The sequence below is a fragment of the Gobius niger genome, assembly GCF_951799975.1.
Source record: "Gobius niger genome assembly, chromosome: 5".
Classification (NCBI taxonomy): Eukaryota; Metazoa; Chordata; class Actinopteri; order Gobiiformes; family Gobiidae; genus Gobius; species Gobius niger.
The window spans coordinates 21,387,795-21,406,913 of record NC_136856.1 but is presented as its reverse complement, the minus strand read 5'-3'; the positions used below and the strand labels follow the sequence as shown (position 1 = coordinate 21,406,913).

The 19,119-nt window shown below is 40.0% G+C and overlaps 4 protein-coding genes across 4 annotated transcripts in view; 1 reads left to right on the top strand and 3 right to left on the bottom strand.

The window, feature by feature from the left end:
• ocrl (OCRL inositol polyphosphate-5-phosphatase) overlaps positions 1–19,119 on the top strand; it is a 97,063-nt gene that overhangs the window by 5,972 nt on the left and 71,972 nt on the right. The gene's annotated exons all lie outside the window — the stretch shown is intronic.
• rnf212 (ring finger protein 212) lies at positions 5,376–8,173 on the bottom strand (the record flags this gene model as incomplete). Its single annotated transcript, XM_079557155.1, has 10 exons — positions 5,376–5,508; positions 5,600–5,669; positions 5,741–5,795; positions 6,052–6,094; positions 7,208–7,267; positions 7,353–7,411; positions 7,471–7,527; positions 7,599–7,673; positions 7,765–7,826; positions 8,065–8,173. The coding sequence occupies 10 exons, from the start codon at positions 8,171–8,173 to the stop codon at positions 5,376–5,378; spliced, it is 723 nt and encodes a 240-aa protein (XP_079413281.1).
• On the bottom strand, positions 8,936–9,911 carry LOC306963207 (transmembrane emp24 domain-containing protein 11; the record flags this gene model as incomplete). Its single annotated transcript, XM_079556695.1, has 4 exons — positions 9,825–9,911; positions 9,411–9,536; positions 9,177–9,323; positions 8,936–9,085 (listed from the first exon to the last, which is right to left on the bottom strand). The coding sequence occupies exons 1-4, from the start codon at positions 9,879–9,881 to the stop codon at positions 8,936–8,938; spliced, it is 480 nt and encodes a 159-aa protein (XP_079412821.1). The 5' UTR covers positions 9,882–9,911.
• Positions 15,074–17,975, bottom strand: spon2b (spondin 2b, extracellular matrix protein). Its single transcript, XM_079556694.1, has 6 exons — positions 17,921–17,975; positions 17,379–17,642; positions 17,063–17,286; positions 16,769–16,960; positions 16,487–16,673; positions 15,074–15,421 (listed from the first exon to the last, which is right to left on the bottom strand). The coding sequence occupies exons 2-6, from the start codon at positions 17,605–17,607 to the stop codon at positions 15,243–15,245; spliced, it is 1,011 nt and encodes a 336-aa protein (XP_079412820.1). The 5' UTR covers positions 17,608–17,642; positions 17,921–17,975; the 3' UTR covers positions 15,074–15,242.

Below are 19,119 nucleotides of genomic sequence, written 5' to 3'. Positions count from 1 at the left end.
ACTTTGTGAACCCACTGTTTTTTTTGCATTAGGATGTTTTCAGGTGCGAGTCCTGCTCTAAATAGTTGTAGACCTGCGATCGTACGAGCCAGTGTTTTGTCCGTCAGCGTGATTGTGTGAGGAGTTGACAGATGCACATGAGTTGCGTGCAGATGCAGGGTGTGAAGTCCTGGTATCTATCGCTGACTCATTCAGACGAGGAAGATGATGAAAGAAAACATTGCAGGGGGAAGATGGGACATTGTCATGGGGTAGCGGGAGCAAAAGGTCATGCATTATGTATCTGTTCTCATTTCTGTTGGGGGTAGTAATACCATAATGTAATGCTTTCACTCAGGTGCATTTATAAGTTTGATACAGGGACGTGTATGTACTGAGTTCTACTAGAGTTTCATCCCACCATGCAAAGATACGAAAGAATAATGACCTTAAATTCCCTGTATGCGAGTGAATGTGAAAGTTTTCTTGCTTGTAGAGAATGTATCCCATTAAAGACAGGTAAATGTGCTTCAACTTCAGTAAAAATGAATTCTGGTCAAATGCAAGCTTTAGTACAGTACATAGCAACACAGAATTTTGATAGACAAGAAGGTCAAAGCGATTTCTATCCGAAATTCAGACAGAATTAATCCCAGGCATCTGCCATTTTGAAATGATTGCACAACCTACAGACTTCAATTGCTGTGACCTGAATTACAAAGCAGTGGTTTTCCATGTATCTGGCCAGCATCAAAGCCTATAAACAAATGCAGGAATTTAATTATACTCGGAAAGTAAGCTGTGAAGTTTAGTTTTTGCAAAAATGAGATAAGAAATGGCATAATGTTGGCCTTGTTCTAGACACAAGGTTGTTTTGTGTTTTTTTTTTAGTGCCGTAACTTTCCTGGCGTGGCTTGCGTCCTTGACAGTCATCTCTCATTCTTGTCTTATCTGAAGATTAGCCTTTTCCTGCGTTTTGTGTCCCAAAGAAGTTATCTTGTGTGATTTTGATGGCGTGGGCGGATGAGGCTGTGAGGGACACGTTATGGAGCAAGGATGAAGATACGGAAAAGGAGGAGGAGGATGACACAGAGAGAGCTGCTGACAGAAATGTTGAGCTCACATCATTTGGACAGACAAGGGGAGGCAAAGACGGGGGAGATCAGTCAGTGAACTGAATCCTGTGAGGTCAGAGGGAATGGTCAGGGTGGGAAAGTGGTTCACCTGAGAACAAAAGGCATTTAAGGAATTTTCTACCGTGATGTCAGAATTTACAGTCACTTCACAACTTGATGTCAAAAAGGTTTTCAAAACACATGTTGGTTTTCTTAAAGAGTTACTTCATGATTAGCCATTACAATGATTTGTACATCCTCATAAGAGCATTGAATGTGAGAAGGCCATAGCATAGCGCACTTTTTCAAATTTTGAACATTCTTGCTTTTTTCATTCCACCAAAAAAGGTCACACTATTGCACTGCCTTTAGCTTTGTGCATACATTTGCTGTTACATTGTTGCAAAAAAACTCCAGAAATATCACGAGATATCCATCCTGTGTTGCAATCCTTTTCACCAAGATCTTGTATTGCATCAAACCTCTGTACAAAGCCGGAACATCCTCAGTAGGCTCTGGACTTTGTGATGGCCAATCCATGTGGGATATCTCAGGGGGCATATATCTTATGTCCTCTAAACCATTTACACAATTGTAATGAATCCTGAATCCGATGAATCCTCACATTATCATCATGGAATATGCCCATATCATCAGGGAGTATGCAGTAACTTGTTCATTCAGTATCTTCATGTGGTCTTATAGGGCCACACATTATTGCTGACAGGCCTACCATTTGTTGGATGTCTTTTCCCCCTCTGCCTCTGTTGTAAGTCCTATGCTGGTGTGAATGTATAGAGGAGATTCCTGGGCATGAGTCAACAGCAGCTGTGGTTGGTGTTGATGAGAAGCTGTCCAAAGAGCCTTTCTTTTTTTTTTTTTTACTGGCATTTACCTTTAGACTGTGAAAGCCTGCTCAGGTGAATGGAGTCAGTGACCATGAAGAGCTCACACACACACACACACACGCACGCACGCACACATACACTAATGCACACACCTGGGCAAGAAAACACCAGCCCAAATCACCCTGACGCACTGGGCGAAGGCGCGCACAGCCAATAGATCAACATAGCGATGCATGGAGCTGTGTGCACAGATGCATTATTTGAAAGAAATAGATGTTGGAATCGCACGCATGGAACGAAACACCTGGCTGGCACTGAATCCCGCTTGTGTTTGCATACCTCTCCCTGTCGGCTCATCCTCCGCCTAGCCACAAAAGCCGCTATTAAACCTAAGAAAACACAAAACACAAAACCAGGCTAAACAAGAGCAACAGGAGACTTCCATCCTGTGTCCACCCTCCACTCTCTCTGTATCTTTCTCTCTGTAGCAAATGTTTACCTACTCTTAAAAAAAAAAGAAGAAGAGGGATGTGGATAGACAGGGTGAGAAAAGAAAGAAATTTGGCAGAGGGGAAGGCGCGCCAATTGCTTTTAAGTATGCCACGGAGCCGTGACAAAAGCCCACTAATCTCGGTGTTGTCTTTCGAGGTCTTTCTCTGCCTCCACATCCTGCCAAGTGTGTGCGCGCCAGAGTGAAGAGAGAGGAAGAAAGTTATAGCCAAGCTTTGTCTAATTGTTCAGGAAGGTAGTAAAAAAAAGTTTGTCTGCGTAAAGAGCTGATAAGGAACGTAAGGGGAGTACTTCCACGCACGTCACTCAAGCATGGGACAGATGGAGAAAGGCGGGCACCTTCAAAGCCTCGCACCCAGCCTGCCTTCACATGTGGGATGCTTTTGCGTGTTTGGAGAATACGAGTTCTTGTCACACATGCTCACCTGCTCCCCTTTGACTCACCGCCCGACTCATTCATACACACTGGCCCAGTGAAAGATGGGAAAAGCACAGTGTGTTTGTGGTGACGACCTCCATGGAGTCAGCCGGGGTCCAGAGTCCACACGGTGAAGAATGCACAGAGCAGAGATTAACATGTAAAAGCAGGCAGGGGTAGACAAGAGGGACATCTGCAGGCCAAAGCATTTGAGTGTACATTCCGATTTGTCAAACTGCATTTTTAGTGCTTAGGTCTACTTGATATTGCTTTGTGTATACCTCTTTTTTTTTTTTACATTTTCCCACATCCTAACTGCTTCACTCCAGAACACTTGCAGCAGGTTATATTATATTTCAACTTAACTCTTTTACTTGACTCCAGAAAGTGGGGTTTGCATTTTTTGTTTACTGGTTATCCAACCCCAGCCATAAAGCAGTGGAGCAAACTTACCTTTAATCAATCATGTGCTTTTCTTTTGCCTTCATACAGACATGAATGATAACAAGCTAATAATAAGCTGATAATAGTTTTCCAATTATTATTCAAAGGTGTCCCATCTTTACAGCCTTTAAAAAAAGAGCTCATCAATCACGTGATCATTTGTAGGCCTGAAGAGTGTTAATACAGTGGAGAACTATGATATGGATAAACAATTGCCTGGGTTGGTTAAATAGTGAATAATATATTCTCTTCTATTTTTGAATTTTACATTATTGTTATCTTAATGTGCACTGTCCTCTCGAAATGAAATTACTTTACATGAAAAATGAATAGTTGCATGAAGAATGTAAAGTAATGTGCTGATATGACTGCTGTTTTTTTATTTGCTCTGTATAGGGAACTAGTTTGTCCACTGATTCCTATATCCCTCAACACGCCAACTAATTGTGCTTCCTCACTTTTGCGTCAACATCTCTTTCCAGCAACATGGAAATGTCATTAGGCCAAACCTGCTCAAACTGCAAAGATTTATAGCCCCAGGGGGGGTCACAACTTTAGGTTAATGACTAACACACTGAAAGTAGATTTACAGATATACGGTGGTTTACGACTGCGTAGTAATTGTTATGCTTTATTGTGTGCGCTTCAGTCCTTTTCATTTAAATGTGCAACAGAAACGGTGGGGAAGGTCATGGGTAAAACTCTGTAGAGCTCCACTTAAAGCCCGCAGTGCACCTCAGGAAGACAAATAGCACTGGTGTGAAATCATTTACTTCATGTCGTGTCTTGCCCAAAGGGGATTACACTTACCGCTCCAAAGGTACAAGACTGACAAAGTGTAAAATCTGGATCAGATTAAGGAAGGCACACACACACACACACACGCACACACACACGCACACACACACACACACACACACACGCACACACACACACTCACGCACACACACACGCACACACACGCGCACACACACACACACACACACACACACACACACACACACACACGCACCAAGATGGAGATGAAGAGGGAAAATTAGGGACAAGGGAGGCTACGGACAATCTGTGGGAACATGCTGCTGAATAATTACCACTGACATCAGAATAGTTTTCTTTAGCTCTGTGAAGTGGCAGGCCTCATTTGTACAGCCCGGAGCAACACACAGGCCTGAGTGTGACAGAAAGTGAGAGTGCATGGGGTAAAGTCAATGGGATCGATGGTGCATTGCCAAATGTTAAAATAGATTTTATAATCACACCCAACAAGTAGCCAGTGTGCCTTAGTTTGTTTTCACATTCAACATTAATATACAGTGGGTGACTTAGCTCTCCCTTTGTCAGTGTGTGACACCATGACAGCCTCGCCTGCCCCAGGGAGCCATTTCTCTCTAAGTGGATGCTTCAAAAACAGGAAACAGCTTTAAATCCCACTGGAGCGCAAAGAAGGATCAGGCCTACTAGCTCTGTACAATACCCCTGCCCCTCATCCTCTCTCCCAGTCAGAGACACACACCCAGAACACACACACAGTCACACCTGAGCCCCTTTCAATAGACACAATTCAGCACGCTGACAACAGGGGACAATAGAGGCAAAATGCTGCTTGACAAAAAGAGAATCTACCTGTCTGAACAGATCAGGCCGGCCCCACCACCCGGCTCACCACATCGGCTTTCTTGTCCCGCGATGACTTCAGGTGATATGGGACTCTGATACAGCTGCTCTTTGCCTTTACTTGAAACTGTTGTGCAGAAAATGAAGGTGAAATCCAAAGCTGGCGCAGACTCAAAACCAAAGTGTTGCCCCAAAGCTGTTTACTACAAGTGTGATTAAAGTGAGTTAATATTATTATCTTGTTATGTCTTGGTTAGAAAAGTACCATGATAATTTTGGTGTGCCAGGCCCAGTCGACTTGGAAGGACCCCAAACACTGACAAATATAATCAAATCAATCAAAATATCAAACAGTCATAAGAAAGTGCATAATTTCATGAGCGTTTATTCAAATAGAAGTTTAGTTTGGCCCAAAGCCTCATCTTAAAAAAATACAATGTGGGTATTTTAAGGAGGCAGGTTGATCAGAGATGACATGGAAGGGTGCCTGAAGGTTGATGGTGGTTTGAAGATGGGAGACTTCCATCCCATGGAGTGGCTGAATGAAATTTCTGGGGTTAATGGTGTTGTCTGAAAACGGCTAAAACAACAGCAAATGTTAAGTATAAAAAATATTATTGGTATACAAGTAGCTGATGAAAATGTGCTGTGTGTTTTCTAATCTCACAAACCTGACTGTGGCTGAGCTGGCAGAGTGGTTGGCTAGTAGGTTTTGATTGGTAATTCTGTGAGGTACAGTCCCTAAGCAATAAAACGAGATGCTTATTTACTGAACTTCAATAAAGTATATCAACAAAAGGTGAGGGCCATACCCATCCGTCCATCCTGTGGAGGGCTAGTTAATGTCAGTCTCGGGGCATTGCCAGGCTGCAATAAAAGCAGAATTCACAGAGGTGTTTTTTTCAGTTTGCACGATCATTGTCAATGCAGGAATTACTGAATTTCTGTGGTCAGACTGATAATGTAGGTGGGCAAATGTAGATCTTGCTTGTATATTTGAAAGTGGGTTTGATTGGGTGGGAATAATATCAAATGTAGCTCAGAGCCAGTCCTGGCATAAGCCTGTAATGTATGGGGTAGCAATAAGCACATAACAAAAGAGAAAATAAAAAGCGTAACTTACTTTCCTGAACAGATTTGTTTCATCCATCTCCATACTTTCCACCCTGCCAAGAGAAACTAAATAAATAAAACACAATAAATATGATAATGAACTCAAGCTATTTCATGTTGAATGTTCCCTAGACTTTCAGTAAGACAAGTCAACCACATTTTGTGTGACAAATACAGTACCCTGATTTGCATTCTATGTTTATGATCATAAATGCCACTTCATGTAGGTTTATTCTTTTATATTTACTGTGTGCTTATTTATAGTCACAAAGGCCAACAATATTTGCCATGTAAGAATCAATCATGTGTCACTTGTTCCTAGGGAACCCAATAGGGATTCCTCACTAAACCCAAGCAAAGCCTGGCTTTTCAGGTGTGTGTATAGACAGCTTCAGGGCATGGCAAAGCTATACAGCAGCTAGAGCTAACATAAGACATTGGGCTGAACCCAGGATCAAGCTTGTTTGTACAGTGCAATACCTTCAACACACACTCTCACTGTTATGAGGTCTGAGGTTTGAAGGAGACTAAGAGGAGCCACAAAAAGGAACAAGGAACAGGCCATGATAGAGGTGCAAATCAACATTAATGCAGCTTTGTACTCACAAATTGGCAGTAGAAGAGGAGCGACGTAAAACTGACATGGGAGAGTTAAAAGGGACCTGCAGGACTGCGGGGAATCAGAAGGGTAACAATCACTATATCAAAATAAAAAAGATAATAATTGCCAATTTACAAAAAATGATAGACTACTAGGCTGATGTCCAAGGGGAGTACGAGAACTATGATTCTTTTGAGAAACTGAAGCTTTGAGGGCACTGGAAAAAAAGACACATTTGTATTAAACTGGTGCAGAGTGGATGGTTCTTCTGTATGGCAATTTTGACAAATATTACAATTTTGAAGTAGAAATATACACACGTGTGACAATGTTTGATCAAATTACTTTTTAAAAATGTATCCTAATAATTAATGTGATAAAAGCAGCTAGTCAAAAGAAATGGACTCCCAGCCTAAATAATGAAAGCGTTTCAGCTACTGCAAAACAAAAGTGTGCCAAGAGTGACACCTTGTGTATGATATAAGATTTCACATCCAGGGCAACGTGTGTTTTTATTTTCATAATAAATCATTTTAGTGTTACTTTATTGGTAGTCATTCAATACCTTTGATGTTGAAAAGCGTTCTCCAATTTTTTAATGTGGGCACTTTGGTCATTTAGTTTCCTTTAAATACAAACATATTGTTTATTACTGAAGAATCAGAAATGCGTTTAAATAGTCAATAGTTAAATAATCATAATTAACTTACTTCATCATTTGCTGCATTTCTTGCTTCATTTTAGCAACTGTCTGTTCCAGTTTTTCATTCTAAAATTATAACAACAATTTAATTGAAGACACAAACAGAGGTCAAAAATAATCCTCACCCTTTGCTGGTAATATGCTAGCAGCCTCTTTTGATGTCGTGCTTGGAACATAATAACCTACAAAACAAGAGGAACATAAAATGAAACTTAAAAATAACTTTATTATGGACAAAAATTTTGGCATTAACCTTGCTTATTTCTGTCAAATGCTTGCTTGCAACAGTATTGATGTCAGAAAACAGCGCTTTGACCTCCGAGCTGCTCTGAAAAGATAATGCTTATGTAGTTTATATGTAAAAGAAAGATTTTAGGGAAACTATGCAAATAAACTAAAGGTATACGTGTGATTCTTACTTTGTCAGAGAGAGGGGACACTTTGCACTTTGCACTGCATATTAGGCAAGTACCTTGAGTACCTAAGACACAAGTTTATATAATAATACATGAACAGCACTACTATGGTGTGCAAAGACGAGACAATCACAAGACGTTGGTAACAATATGTCAAGTACAGAATCAGAAAACTTCATTAAAGTGCAATAACTCATGAAGTCCAACAGATGTCCCTATTTGTTAACAAGCTTTCCTCACGTTCCTTCCTGATAATAATAGCCTGTTCTTGAACAATCATAACGTTAGTGTCAGTACCCTTACCTTTCTGATAGCAAACATTGCAGATAAGATGTCCACATGTTGTGACAGCAAGCTTGCGGTCAGCGCCGGGAGAATGGAAACAGGAGTTGCAACAGATCCAGTAAGACATCGGAAGACCTGCAAAAAACAAAACAAGTTCAAAGTTAATCCCATTACTAATAGTAGAGTGTGTAGCATATAAAACGTAAAATTGTTTTCGTTAGTGTTGGTTTCTTTGTCAGATCAACACAACTCATCAGCTGTGTGTAGCTACTTGGCCTACCTTACTAGGTTAAGTAGCAAGATAAAGATTAAGAAATGTATGTAAAATGTGTACAATAATTTGGACGTTTCAGTCAGTTTGTATGTATGTATGTCGATTGATGATAATCTTTAATCATTGTCCGGAATAAGATGCAAGATTATGTCATCACTTACCTTGGCATGTGTACGGTTCATTGCGTATCTTCAACTGTCACGTACAGAAATCAGCCGCTAGCTTGATTGATTAGCATAGCTAGCTAGCTTGCTAGGCTAATCATTGAGGCTAATTGACGATTAGCTAATTTGTGAAACGTGATGCATAATAATTACTTTAAAGCGGGGATGTAACAAATATAATTACAACTAACTAACTAACGACTTCAAAAAAAAAAAAAAAGAAAGAAAGAAAGTAAGTAAGATCATGAATTAAAGTTTAGTAAGAATTAAAATTATGTGAACCGTGGGTAACCTTGTGAGGTAACACCATTTGGGCACCAGTCAGTTTAATTGAGCGCCATTTATAAAGGCCAGGCGGTAATGTATTAGCATCAGTATTTCTTACAATCAGTCATCAAACCTTATGTTCAAACAGTTTTATTATTGCGCTTGCATGTTAGAAGAACACACATTAGACTAGTTTCTTTGCAATGAAGAAGTCTTTGAGTTTTTTCATCTGCCAGAAGCCCACTGACAGCAGGACAGAGGTTTGGATCACTGCCCACCACAAGACTTTGCTGTTTGTGTCCTCACTTATCATGCGAAAAGTTTCTTCTTTTTCCTAAAAGCAAAGATGGCCAGAGAAGGTTTTAATTAATACATCAAACTATTGTTTATGTCACCTATTGATAGGAAAAATTAATTTAGATTACCCGCTGATACTCTTGCTGCCTGGTAATGTACATCATTTGATCTGTCAGGTGTCTGAGGCTGTTCTCTAAAATTTCCATGTTGTCTTTGGTTTTCTCTGTATTTCTTTCAATTGAATGTTCACCCATTTGAATATCCAAGTGTAGCCTCTGAAAATTAAGCAAAAAGTTACAACTTTAGTTTTCAAATGAGCTTTATAAAGTTTTGTTTATCTTCTTTGCATCTGCAAAGCTCACCATCCGCTCTGCAGCAAAAACAGAAAACCGGGTTGAGTTGGTTTGGAAGCAAAGGAAATGCTGACCTGAGGCGTGAGAAGTGAATGTGAATTTCCCAAATTTACTGTACCGTTTGGACAATACAACCTGAAAAATAAAGAGACAATTCTCCATTATACCTAATAATACTTTTTTTTTTTTTGCCAGGAGGCAACCAGTCATTGATTGCACATTTCCACACCAGATGCTCCTCCTGTCCCAACCAGCCACCTTACAGTGACTGAAGAGAGCAACACAAGTGAAGTTTATACTGTACAATAACAGTAAGCATCTTGATATTTCTTGCCACCTTCTGGTTAGACAATGCTTATCAATGGTCCAAGTGTTACAGCATTAAACAACAAATTATAAAGATAAATATTGCATGGCCACTACCTCATAGTTTGGATCTTTGACTGTCACAGTGACACCAAGATGAGGAGAATGACTCATTGCTTTTGCATCCCAAGGCTCCAACAAGAAGATACCTTAAGGTAAGATTTTCATAATATTACTATTACATTGTTATAGTATTGGTGTCCGATTTTGCATCTCACAATTTACTGAAATAAAATGATATCAAACAGGATAACATGTTCTTAGCTGGACCTACCAGCCACAAGCATGTCGTCCGGAATCTCTTCGATTATGCATTTTTCCTCCAGCTCCCCAAGATCAAAATACATGGATGACGCTAATATCAGGTAACACAAAACTAGAAAGCTTGAGCATTGAAAACCCATATTGTAGCAGTATACGTATGGGAAGACAGTGTTTTGAGTGTGAGAATCATGCAGGTGCTGGTATGTGTGACGAGTCACTGGGTCAGTGTTCTCACTGGTTTATCTGAAGGCCAATGGCAAAGCTGCACTAGTTTGAGATCTGATTGTGGACATGGTGAAATTTTACTATTGTAGAATCTACACTTTAGGTGTGTCATTATTGAGATCTTAGCATGTCTAAATAGAAAACCGCTGGTAGTTGATCAATGATCAATGTGTTGAATATATCAGTAATAATTGTGCTGCTCTGTGAGGCTCTGCTGTCGCGATACTGAGCTATACAAAATAGTCCATGGGCCAAACCCCAAAATCTGTCATATCGGTACCGAAAAGGTGGCAAAGGCTATCGTTGATTTTTAAGTAGGTCCATGTCTGAGGTTTATATTTTTGCATGATAGCCTTTTTAGAGTTACAGCTTTATCATAGTTTTCAGCTGTTGAAGTGTACCACCCCCATGTCAAAAAAGTCGCTTTTGGCACTGGTCCATATTTTGGTTGAAGCCATTTCCAGCCCATTAGATACTGATTTACACCATTGTATTTGGCATCATTGTAAAGAAGACATTTTCATGTTTCATTTGAGCCCAAATGTACTACACTGTGACTATTACCATGGTAACCATGGTGGCCTCACTTTGAGCCACGAAGTAAAAGAATGTCTACCTCACATGAGCCTCTCCCATTGAAATGAGCCTATATCTGCCATTCTAAGGTTGGTGAGACATTCTGTCCAGGACAGGCCTTAAGCTGAGAAAGTACTGACATGTTATACATTTCTTGAATCCCCAGTCTAGAGAGTTGCCCAGTATCAAACATTTGTCTCTGCGATGTTCCTTGAAGAAGCAGCGTTAAACATAGTAAAACTGTTTTTATGAAAATGGTGAAAAAATGTCCTCAGGTTTGAGTTTGAGGAGCTATGGTTACCAGGGTAATAGTCACAGTGTAGTACATTTGGGCTCAAATGAAACATGAAAATGTCTTCTTTACAATGATACCAAATACAATGGTGTAAATCAGTATCTAATGGGCTGGAAATGGCCTCAACCAAAATATGGACCAGTGTCAAAAGCGACTTTTTTGACATGGGGGTGGTACACTTCAACAGCTGAAAACTATGATAAAGCTGTAACTCTAAAAAGGCTATCATGCAAAAATATAAACCTCAGACATGGACCTACTTAAAAATCAACGATAGCCTTTGCCACCTTTTCGGTACCGATATGCCAGATGTTGGGGTTTGGCCCATGGACTAATAGTTTCAGTTAAAGCACTGAAGACTGACCGCTACACCTTTGACATTGATTGCAGGATTGTCTCTGTTTGTTTGTGGTTTAAATAAAGTGTTTCAAACTTGAGCGCACATTTCATGATGATGACATCACTCCAGATACAGCTAGCGTTGTCATGTGCTGTTGCCATGGCACTGGTTACTGGTTTTTTGTGGCTTTTTTGTCATTTTCTGTTGCTTTTCAGGCACATTTTTGTTGCGTAGCCCAATTTAAAAATGGGCTAGGTAAAATTACAATCATTGAAAATATTTAAAAAGTAAATAAAATAAGTAAATACACGTGAATAGTATGGACACAATAGTTTCAGTTAAAGAGCACTGAAGACTGACCGCTACACCTTTGATATTGATTGCAGGATTGTCTCTGTTTGTGGTTTAAATAAAGTATTTCAAACTTGAGCGCACATTTCACAATGATGACATCACTCCAGACACTCCAGACTGTGGCTCTCCGACGTGGACTCACTAAAAGTAGCATTCACTTGCGCTTGTGTGCTTTTTTTATTCTTCTATTCATGTTTTGGTCACTTTTTTGCTGTTTTTTTTTGGTCATGTTTTTGTCCCTTTTCCGTCATTTTTTTGTGCCTTTTTTGTTGTGGTTTTGTCACTTATTTGTCACTCTTCAGTCACCCTTTTCTTGTATTATTGTTGCTTCTCTGGCACATTTCTTGTAACCAGACACTGTTTTGATGCGTGTTCTCCTTATTGCTCCAAAAATAAAGGTCTAAAGATGACGTTTTGGCGGAGATTTGGAAACACGCTGCTGAATGATGCAGTTCTGTTGTAAGCTAACGATCACCCCAGATACTGCAAGCATCGCCATCCTGTGTCATTTGTTCACTGACACGGGACAGTAGAAATGGCTATTTTTTGGTCACTCAAAAAGTTGTTAATTCGGGTCCGAAGTACCGTCATGCCCCTTCACATCCATCTCCCATAATAGCTGTGAGAGGAGCATGCATTCTGCTTTAAAGAGGGGATATTCTGCTTTTTTCAGTCCCATAGTACCAGTCTATATCACACTACAATGATGAGCAAACCTTCTGTTGGTCTGTAAATGCAGTAAATTAGAATAACTGCCTTGTATAAAATTGCTCTCTCAAAATGGCTGTAGTGAATGTCTTGAAATAGGCCTCTGTCTCTTTAAGAACCTCTGCCCCTTTCCGACACGCCCCCTCCACACGCTGTCTGTGGCATCAGTGGGGAGGGGGCTCTGCTGAGGAGCAGTGGTTGGTTACTCGGCTGGTGACGAAAGCTCGGAGGCGTCTCCAGGAGGTGGGGGTGTTCCTAGGAGGACTCAGGCAAACCTATCCCTAAAATGGCTGCCATCAGAGTTTTTACAGATTACTCAAAAATACGTGAATGTGCCAAGGCAACACTTCTTTTTTTTTTTTTCTTATTAAATCTTTGTTCATGATTATAAAAAAAAGCAACTACATTTAATGTGGTTGTCTCCTACTGATACTGTTAGCCTTCTGTTGTCGTGGTGACGTATATTATGCTCACTTTGTGTTTAGTGAAGACCTTACTTATATTAGAATGACCTAGAAAGCTCAGTGCATTTGTTCTATGTCATATACGCTGGTGTAAGTGGATTTCATCTGTCTACCAGGTAATAACTGTTATTGGGTTTAAGTGATAGACATTCTTAGACATCCAGGCAGATCAACCTAAGTCCAAGTCCAATCCATTAACTTAGTAAATCCAGTTGTTTTCCATTGATTTGCCCTCATTATTAGGTCTAGACAAACACACATATTTTCATTCATCAGAGCTACTTTGAACCTGTATAACTACATGTCTCAGCTCCTGTGGACACTGTAGTATCGAGGAATGTTGCCAATATGAGTTTGATGGGATGAGATCACTTTATAAAGTGAACTCTCCATGCACCTTTTACATCTGCAATAGTTGTCACTTCTTAATGTGAATGTCAGAAATACAGTATTAAATGTCTCTTTGGTTCCATCTGATATGAATGTACTTTCAATATGGCTCGTGCTACTGTATATTAACAATACTTTTGCAAACATACCATAGTAATGATTTATAAAGGTTTAATTTACACTGGGGTACACAGATAATACAAATTCACTCATTGTCACAAAAATAAAGCTACTTGTAACAATATCCCATTGAATAAAAACACAGAAGTAAGTCTTGCTTGTAAAACGAATGCTGCGGAATAGTTTAAGCAGTGAACAGGTTTGTACATTTTATAGCTGACACTTTATCAGAGCCTATCCATGCCAAATTTGGGGAATGAGCAAAAAGGGTCAGTAAGTGGACAGTTCTGAAATGTCTTTGGACCCAGTAAATTACTTTATAGTTTCAGTGTAAGACATGCTCCTGATCGCATGTCATTACCCTCCTAAATCACATTGTAAGGTGTGGGGAAAGCTGACTAAGAACAAAGCCAATGATGACTAATGATGCACTGTACATAATAAAATATATATAAATAATAATACTAATACAATAAAAATGCACAGAGATTAAAATTGTCTTGAGCCTGGTAATGACAACTGGAGCAACAAGAACACGGACTATAATACGTGTATTAATGTGCCCTTATGTCATGAAAACTAGTGAATGTGGCTGATATTTGGCATTGGAAACTGAAAGAAATATATGAATGGTCGCTTTGTTACTTGCTTTGTAGCGATCTTGCAGGAAATAGTAATAGTGTAACAGTGTTTGGTTCTGTTATTATGTGAATAGTTCAAACAGTGGTTGTGAGTCAAAAAGCTGTACTGAAAGGAAACGAGTTCTTCATTTTTTGTTTTGTTTTCTTTGCTATTGTTCCTTGTTGTTGTTTTGTTTACACTGATTATACTATGAGAAATGAAAAGTTCATCATTTTGAGTTGCGGGTAGGCGCTCATAAGCTTTTGCTTCAGCCTACTCCTTTTGAGCAAAATGTATGCTCAAATAAATAAATAAAATAAAAAATAAATAAATGCAGCAGTGTTAATGACATGTGAATGAAATCAAACATAATTATACAGCCCAAAATCTTACTTTGAAATAAATTGTGCATGGAGGCTGTCAAAGTGCACGTACAAGAATAATACTCTCACGCTGCATTTACATTTTTATTTGTTATTATTATTTACAGACATAAAACCACTTGAATTTTAATGTAGTCTGAATACACAAGACTGTACACAACAGGTAAAATCCTGTCAATAAATACATATTTTGCCTTTTGGTGTAGAAAGACAAAAGGTATAACAGCTCATACACAGTTTAAAATGTTTAATAGGATTTAAACATGGTCGTCATTTGGTTACCAGAGCAACATGTAATTTAGTTATTTCCCTTTTGATTGCCGGACAAAATTACATCACATTGTAAAATCTAATCATCAAAACCAAAATTCTTTATCTAGGCTTCTTCTTCTTCTTTTATTTGGAACAATGTATAATTTTGAGGTCTGTCTTGTGATACAAAATAGCTGTTTTGCATAATAGCTGCTCCCTTCAGAACCATACGCTAGATCTCTATTTCTCTTCTTTTTTTTCTTCTTTTTTTTTTTGTTTATTGGTAAAGAAAGAACTACAAGAGGAGTGACCTTTGTGACCCGGGTTCAGTAGTCTCTTTCACTGTCTGTATTCTTCATTCAAATAGCCAACAGAGCGTTTACTGTTGCTCTGTCTTCGTCTTTTCCGCCCTCTCCTGGCTTTCCGGTCCTTTTTCTTCCTCTTGACTCTCCTCTCCTTCAGTTCCCCCCTTTCCTGGCCTAGTCATAAACAGTTGTCTGGGGAACATTTTCTCTCCTCCTCCAGCAGAGGGCAGGCTACTCCATTGTTGGCTGGATGCATCAGGACGTAGCGAGTGCGGTGCCTTACACCTGGGTCTCCGCACTTGCCTTTACACAGGCCCCAGGGAGACCAAACTGACACCTCGCAGTCCAGAGGAGTATCTGCAAATACAAATATTTTATTAAGCATTATACATGTTGCAGGTCTTTTCCGTCTATTCCTGGTTGTCTTAAGGTTAGTGCTAGATCGTATGCTCGGAAGGGACGGTCTGCTGTGATTTTGTATAGATCTATGAGTTGGTTTGTCTAAAAATACAAATAATCCTAATCCTAACCCTTATCCTAACCTTAAAGTTAACCATTTCCCTGGCCCTAACCTTCATTTGTGTCATGATATCTCACGTTTTCACAGCAGACTGTCCCTCCGGAGCATACGACCTAGCACTAACCTTGTCTTAATTGGCTTGTTTTTTCTTGTATCAGTTATCCATAGCAACAGAGGGTTTGTGTAATCTGCTTTTTTTTTCCCTGTTTTACATAAAAGTTATTTATTTATCACTCCAACTTCCTGGACCTCCTTACTGCAAACAACTGATTGGTATCCCAGGCTGAGTAGAATAACAGAGCGCTGAAGTTGGAGGCTGTATGGGTAACCAAATGTAGAGTCTCGGACCAAAAATATGTAATATGGTAGTTCATGCTCTCAGTCTCTGCAGTAAGCGCTTATATTAAGTTTGTAGTTGTGTATTGTTTAAAATAATAATATGTAAAATTGACAGAGTCAGGAGGGGGAACTTGGAACCTGCTCTGGGACGAAAGTTAGAAAGCGCAACAGATTTTTGGCCCTGTCAGTTGTTTGTTGATGTGTGTTGTCCTGGAAACCATTCTGTATCTGTGATTCTGAAAAGTCTTTTCATCACAAATTCTGGCTCAAGATGATGTCTGTACTTTTAAGGCTGTAATATCAGTAGTATTTGCTCTTTAAACATGCCCTTGTATTGACTTTCTCTTTGACACATTTGTTTTTCCACCTTGGGCCTCTTAAATGTTCATCGTGTGCAAAATTTAACCTTATGTACTTTAACATAATTAGTCCTAGATTAACAGCCTTGTTTATATTTTCAGCTGGTATTTTCTGATGGCCTGTGATTGCCTCATTCAGTAATTGTTGCCAAACCTATTCTACCTTTATTAGGATTGATTACTACGCTCCGTCTTCTCACTTACTTATAAGTTTCTCTTCGATCTCGTTGCCAATGGGAAGTTGGTTGGACTGGGTGGGCTCCACTGGCAGGCTGATGATCTGATTGGTTTTCTTCACCTTCGTCAGTGTGATTTTGGCAATAGGAGGCAGGTGTTTTAGGCGGGGATAGTAAAATGAGTTGGCTGGGTGGCTTGGGAAGGAAGACGTGATCTATTCATCAGAAAAAAACACATAAAAAACACAAGTTAGTTATTCAGAAGGTAACTGTATTGATACCAGGAAAAATCAGACCGGAATAATCTAACCTCTGTGATTTTATCTTGTGGAATGGTTTGAAAATTGGGGGACGAGAAGGTGAAGCCGCTGTCGGTGCCAGCATCAAAGGGGTAGAGTTCCAGCGACACATTGTCTTTCCAGTCGTCACCGTCGCATAGATTAATGCTGTCCACACCAACAAACCAGTCCGGACTCGGAACAATGCGCACGATAAAGGACAGCTGGTAAAAAAAAAACAGTGCACAAGAAGACTTAAATACGGCAATGAAATTCCAGGTTATACTATTCTGTAAATGCTAATTGCTGAAATAAGGACGACTTACATAGGAGTGCCTGGCAACGACCTCAAACTCTGTGCTCATCTGGCCGGTCCCACCCACAACAGCGGGAGCAGAGAGGATCCCATAAACACTTTGGATGCGTTCTCCTGCCTCCTCAACTTCCTTCATGAGTGTCCAAGCCTCTCCCTTCTCACTGAACTCCCTCACTCCGTTACTGGCAAAGTCATTACTTTGCCACATGTGGTAGTCAGAGCTGTGGGTCACCCCTAAGGAGCAGATAAACGAAGGGAAGCAAATGAAACAGGCACGCTATTGTAATTAACAGGAATGTGGTATAAAATGCTTTATTTGGACTTACCAATTAGGTTAGACCACTGTGCGGGGGGGCGGTATACAGGGTATTGCTTAGGGAAAGCTGATTGGCTCCACTTGCCAGTAAATGAGAGGTTATACTGGGCTGTTTCTGAAGCAGTGCATAGGGGTACATCAGTAGGAACAGGCATGGAGAGGGTCCCAGGACCAAGGGTTAGGGTTACCACCATCAGGAAGAAGCGAGAAAGTGCCTCAAAGTAAAATAAAGCATCCATGACTGAGACTTAAGAGGGATGAAGAGTAAGGAGACCTAGATGGAAGAAAAGACATAACAACACTGAGTATTTATCAACAATTTGCAAATATTTCATGCTTGTATTTTAAAACTATTATTATTGCAAAAAATATTGAACATATGCAGTAAAACAGAGCAAAATGTAGAATTATTGTTCCTTTGATTTTTGAGAGCTGTAAATGTGGTGCTAGATAAATTCTTGTCAGTGTACTTTGTAATCTGTTATGCACATTAACATGAATTATTCAAGTTGTATAAATCATTTGTCATGCAGTAGATATAGAGTTACTCACTTGATATTGGAAAAATAGCAGCAGGAGAAGCAGCGGGTGAGGAGGGGGAGGGCAGTGCTCTGTGTGGCTGTCCGCAACAGTGACTGCAAGGTTCCAAAAGCGTTTTGGCCTTTTTATGCTTTCCAGGACGCTCACCTCGCTCCCTCCCTCCATGCTCCACTCCTCCCCTCCTCTTTCTTCCCCTTGGTTTACCCTCGATATCGGTTCATTTGTGGTTTTGCTCCACCTTTCTGCCCTTTGGCAATCGATCTTCCTGTCAATCCCACTTTTTCTAACTGGCCTGTTAACTTAATGCATTCGGCAGCGTCATGTGCACAGTGCACTTCAGGGCTCTAGTTCATCATCAGCATATGTCCATCAGCCTGGTGCATTGTCACTTTTCTTGTCTTTTCATATGTGATGGTGCATAACTAGCACATGTAGCTCATGTATTTGCCATGAAGACTAAGAGCAGCCTGTACCGTGTGTGTGTGAAGCAGCTGTGCGCCCTGCACTGTGTCACATAGAGGCAGTGTGTGTTGTGTGTGGGGGGTGTGGCGTGTTTCTCACTGAAGCTGGAGGTGGCAGTTAACTCTCCACACACTCACGTGCAAACACACAAATATGGCACAGAGCTGAATCAGCCCACATCTAATGATTTCCACATGCTCACGTTTCTCACTAACACAAACTAGCACTATGCACATGCAGACTATTTACCTTCACATTTAGTCTCACAGCTTACAAAACTGCTGTGGTCAGTGACATTTCCAATTGGAAAAATCACTCCTAAAACAGTTAATGCACTGGAGCCAAACAGTGCTTTATTCACGTTGACATTAAGAGGACACTTTAATGTGTTTATTTTACCCAGTTTTTTGCTAATTGCTGGGAAAGATTAACTAGCTATCTTGGCTGTTGCATACTATACACTGTTTTACTCTGAAATATTGTCCTGATTAGTTACTACAAGGTCAAGGGAAGTTGTAGCTGCTTATTTCACTACTTTAATTCGTAACAGAATCTGACACATGCTTCATCCATCATTAAATATCAATTATCTCAAAGGACTTTGTATTTTTTTTAATGCAATATACGATGTGAAGTCTGTGCACGTGTTTTTGTTGGTGGCTGTCCAAGTAATATATGTTTGGAAGGAAAGCCATATAAATACTTAAGGTGGAAAGGAAAATCTTGAAATATAGGTCAGTGAGCGCTGT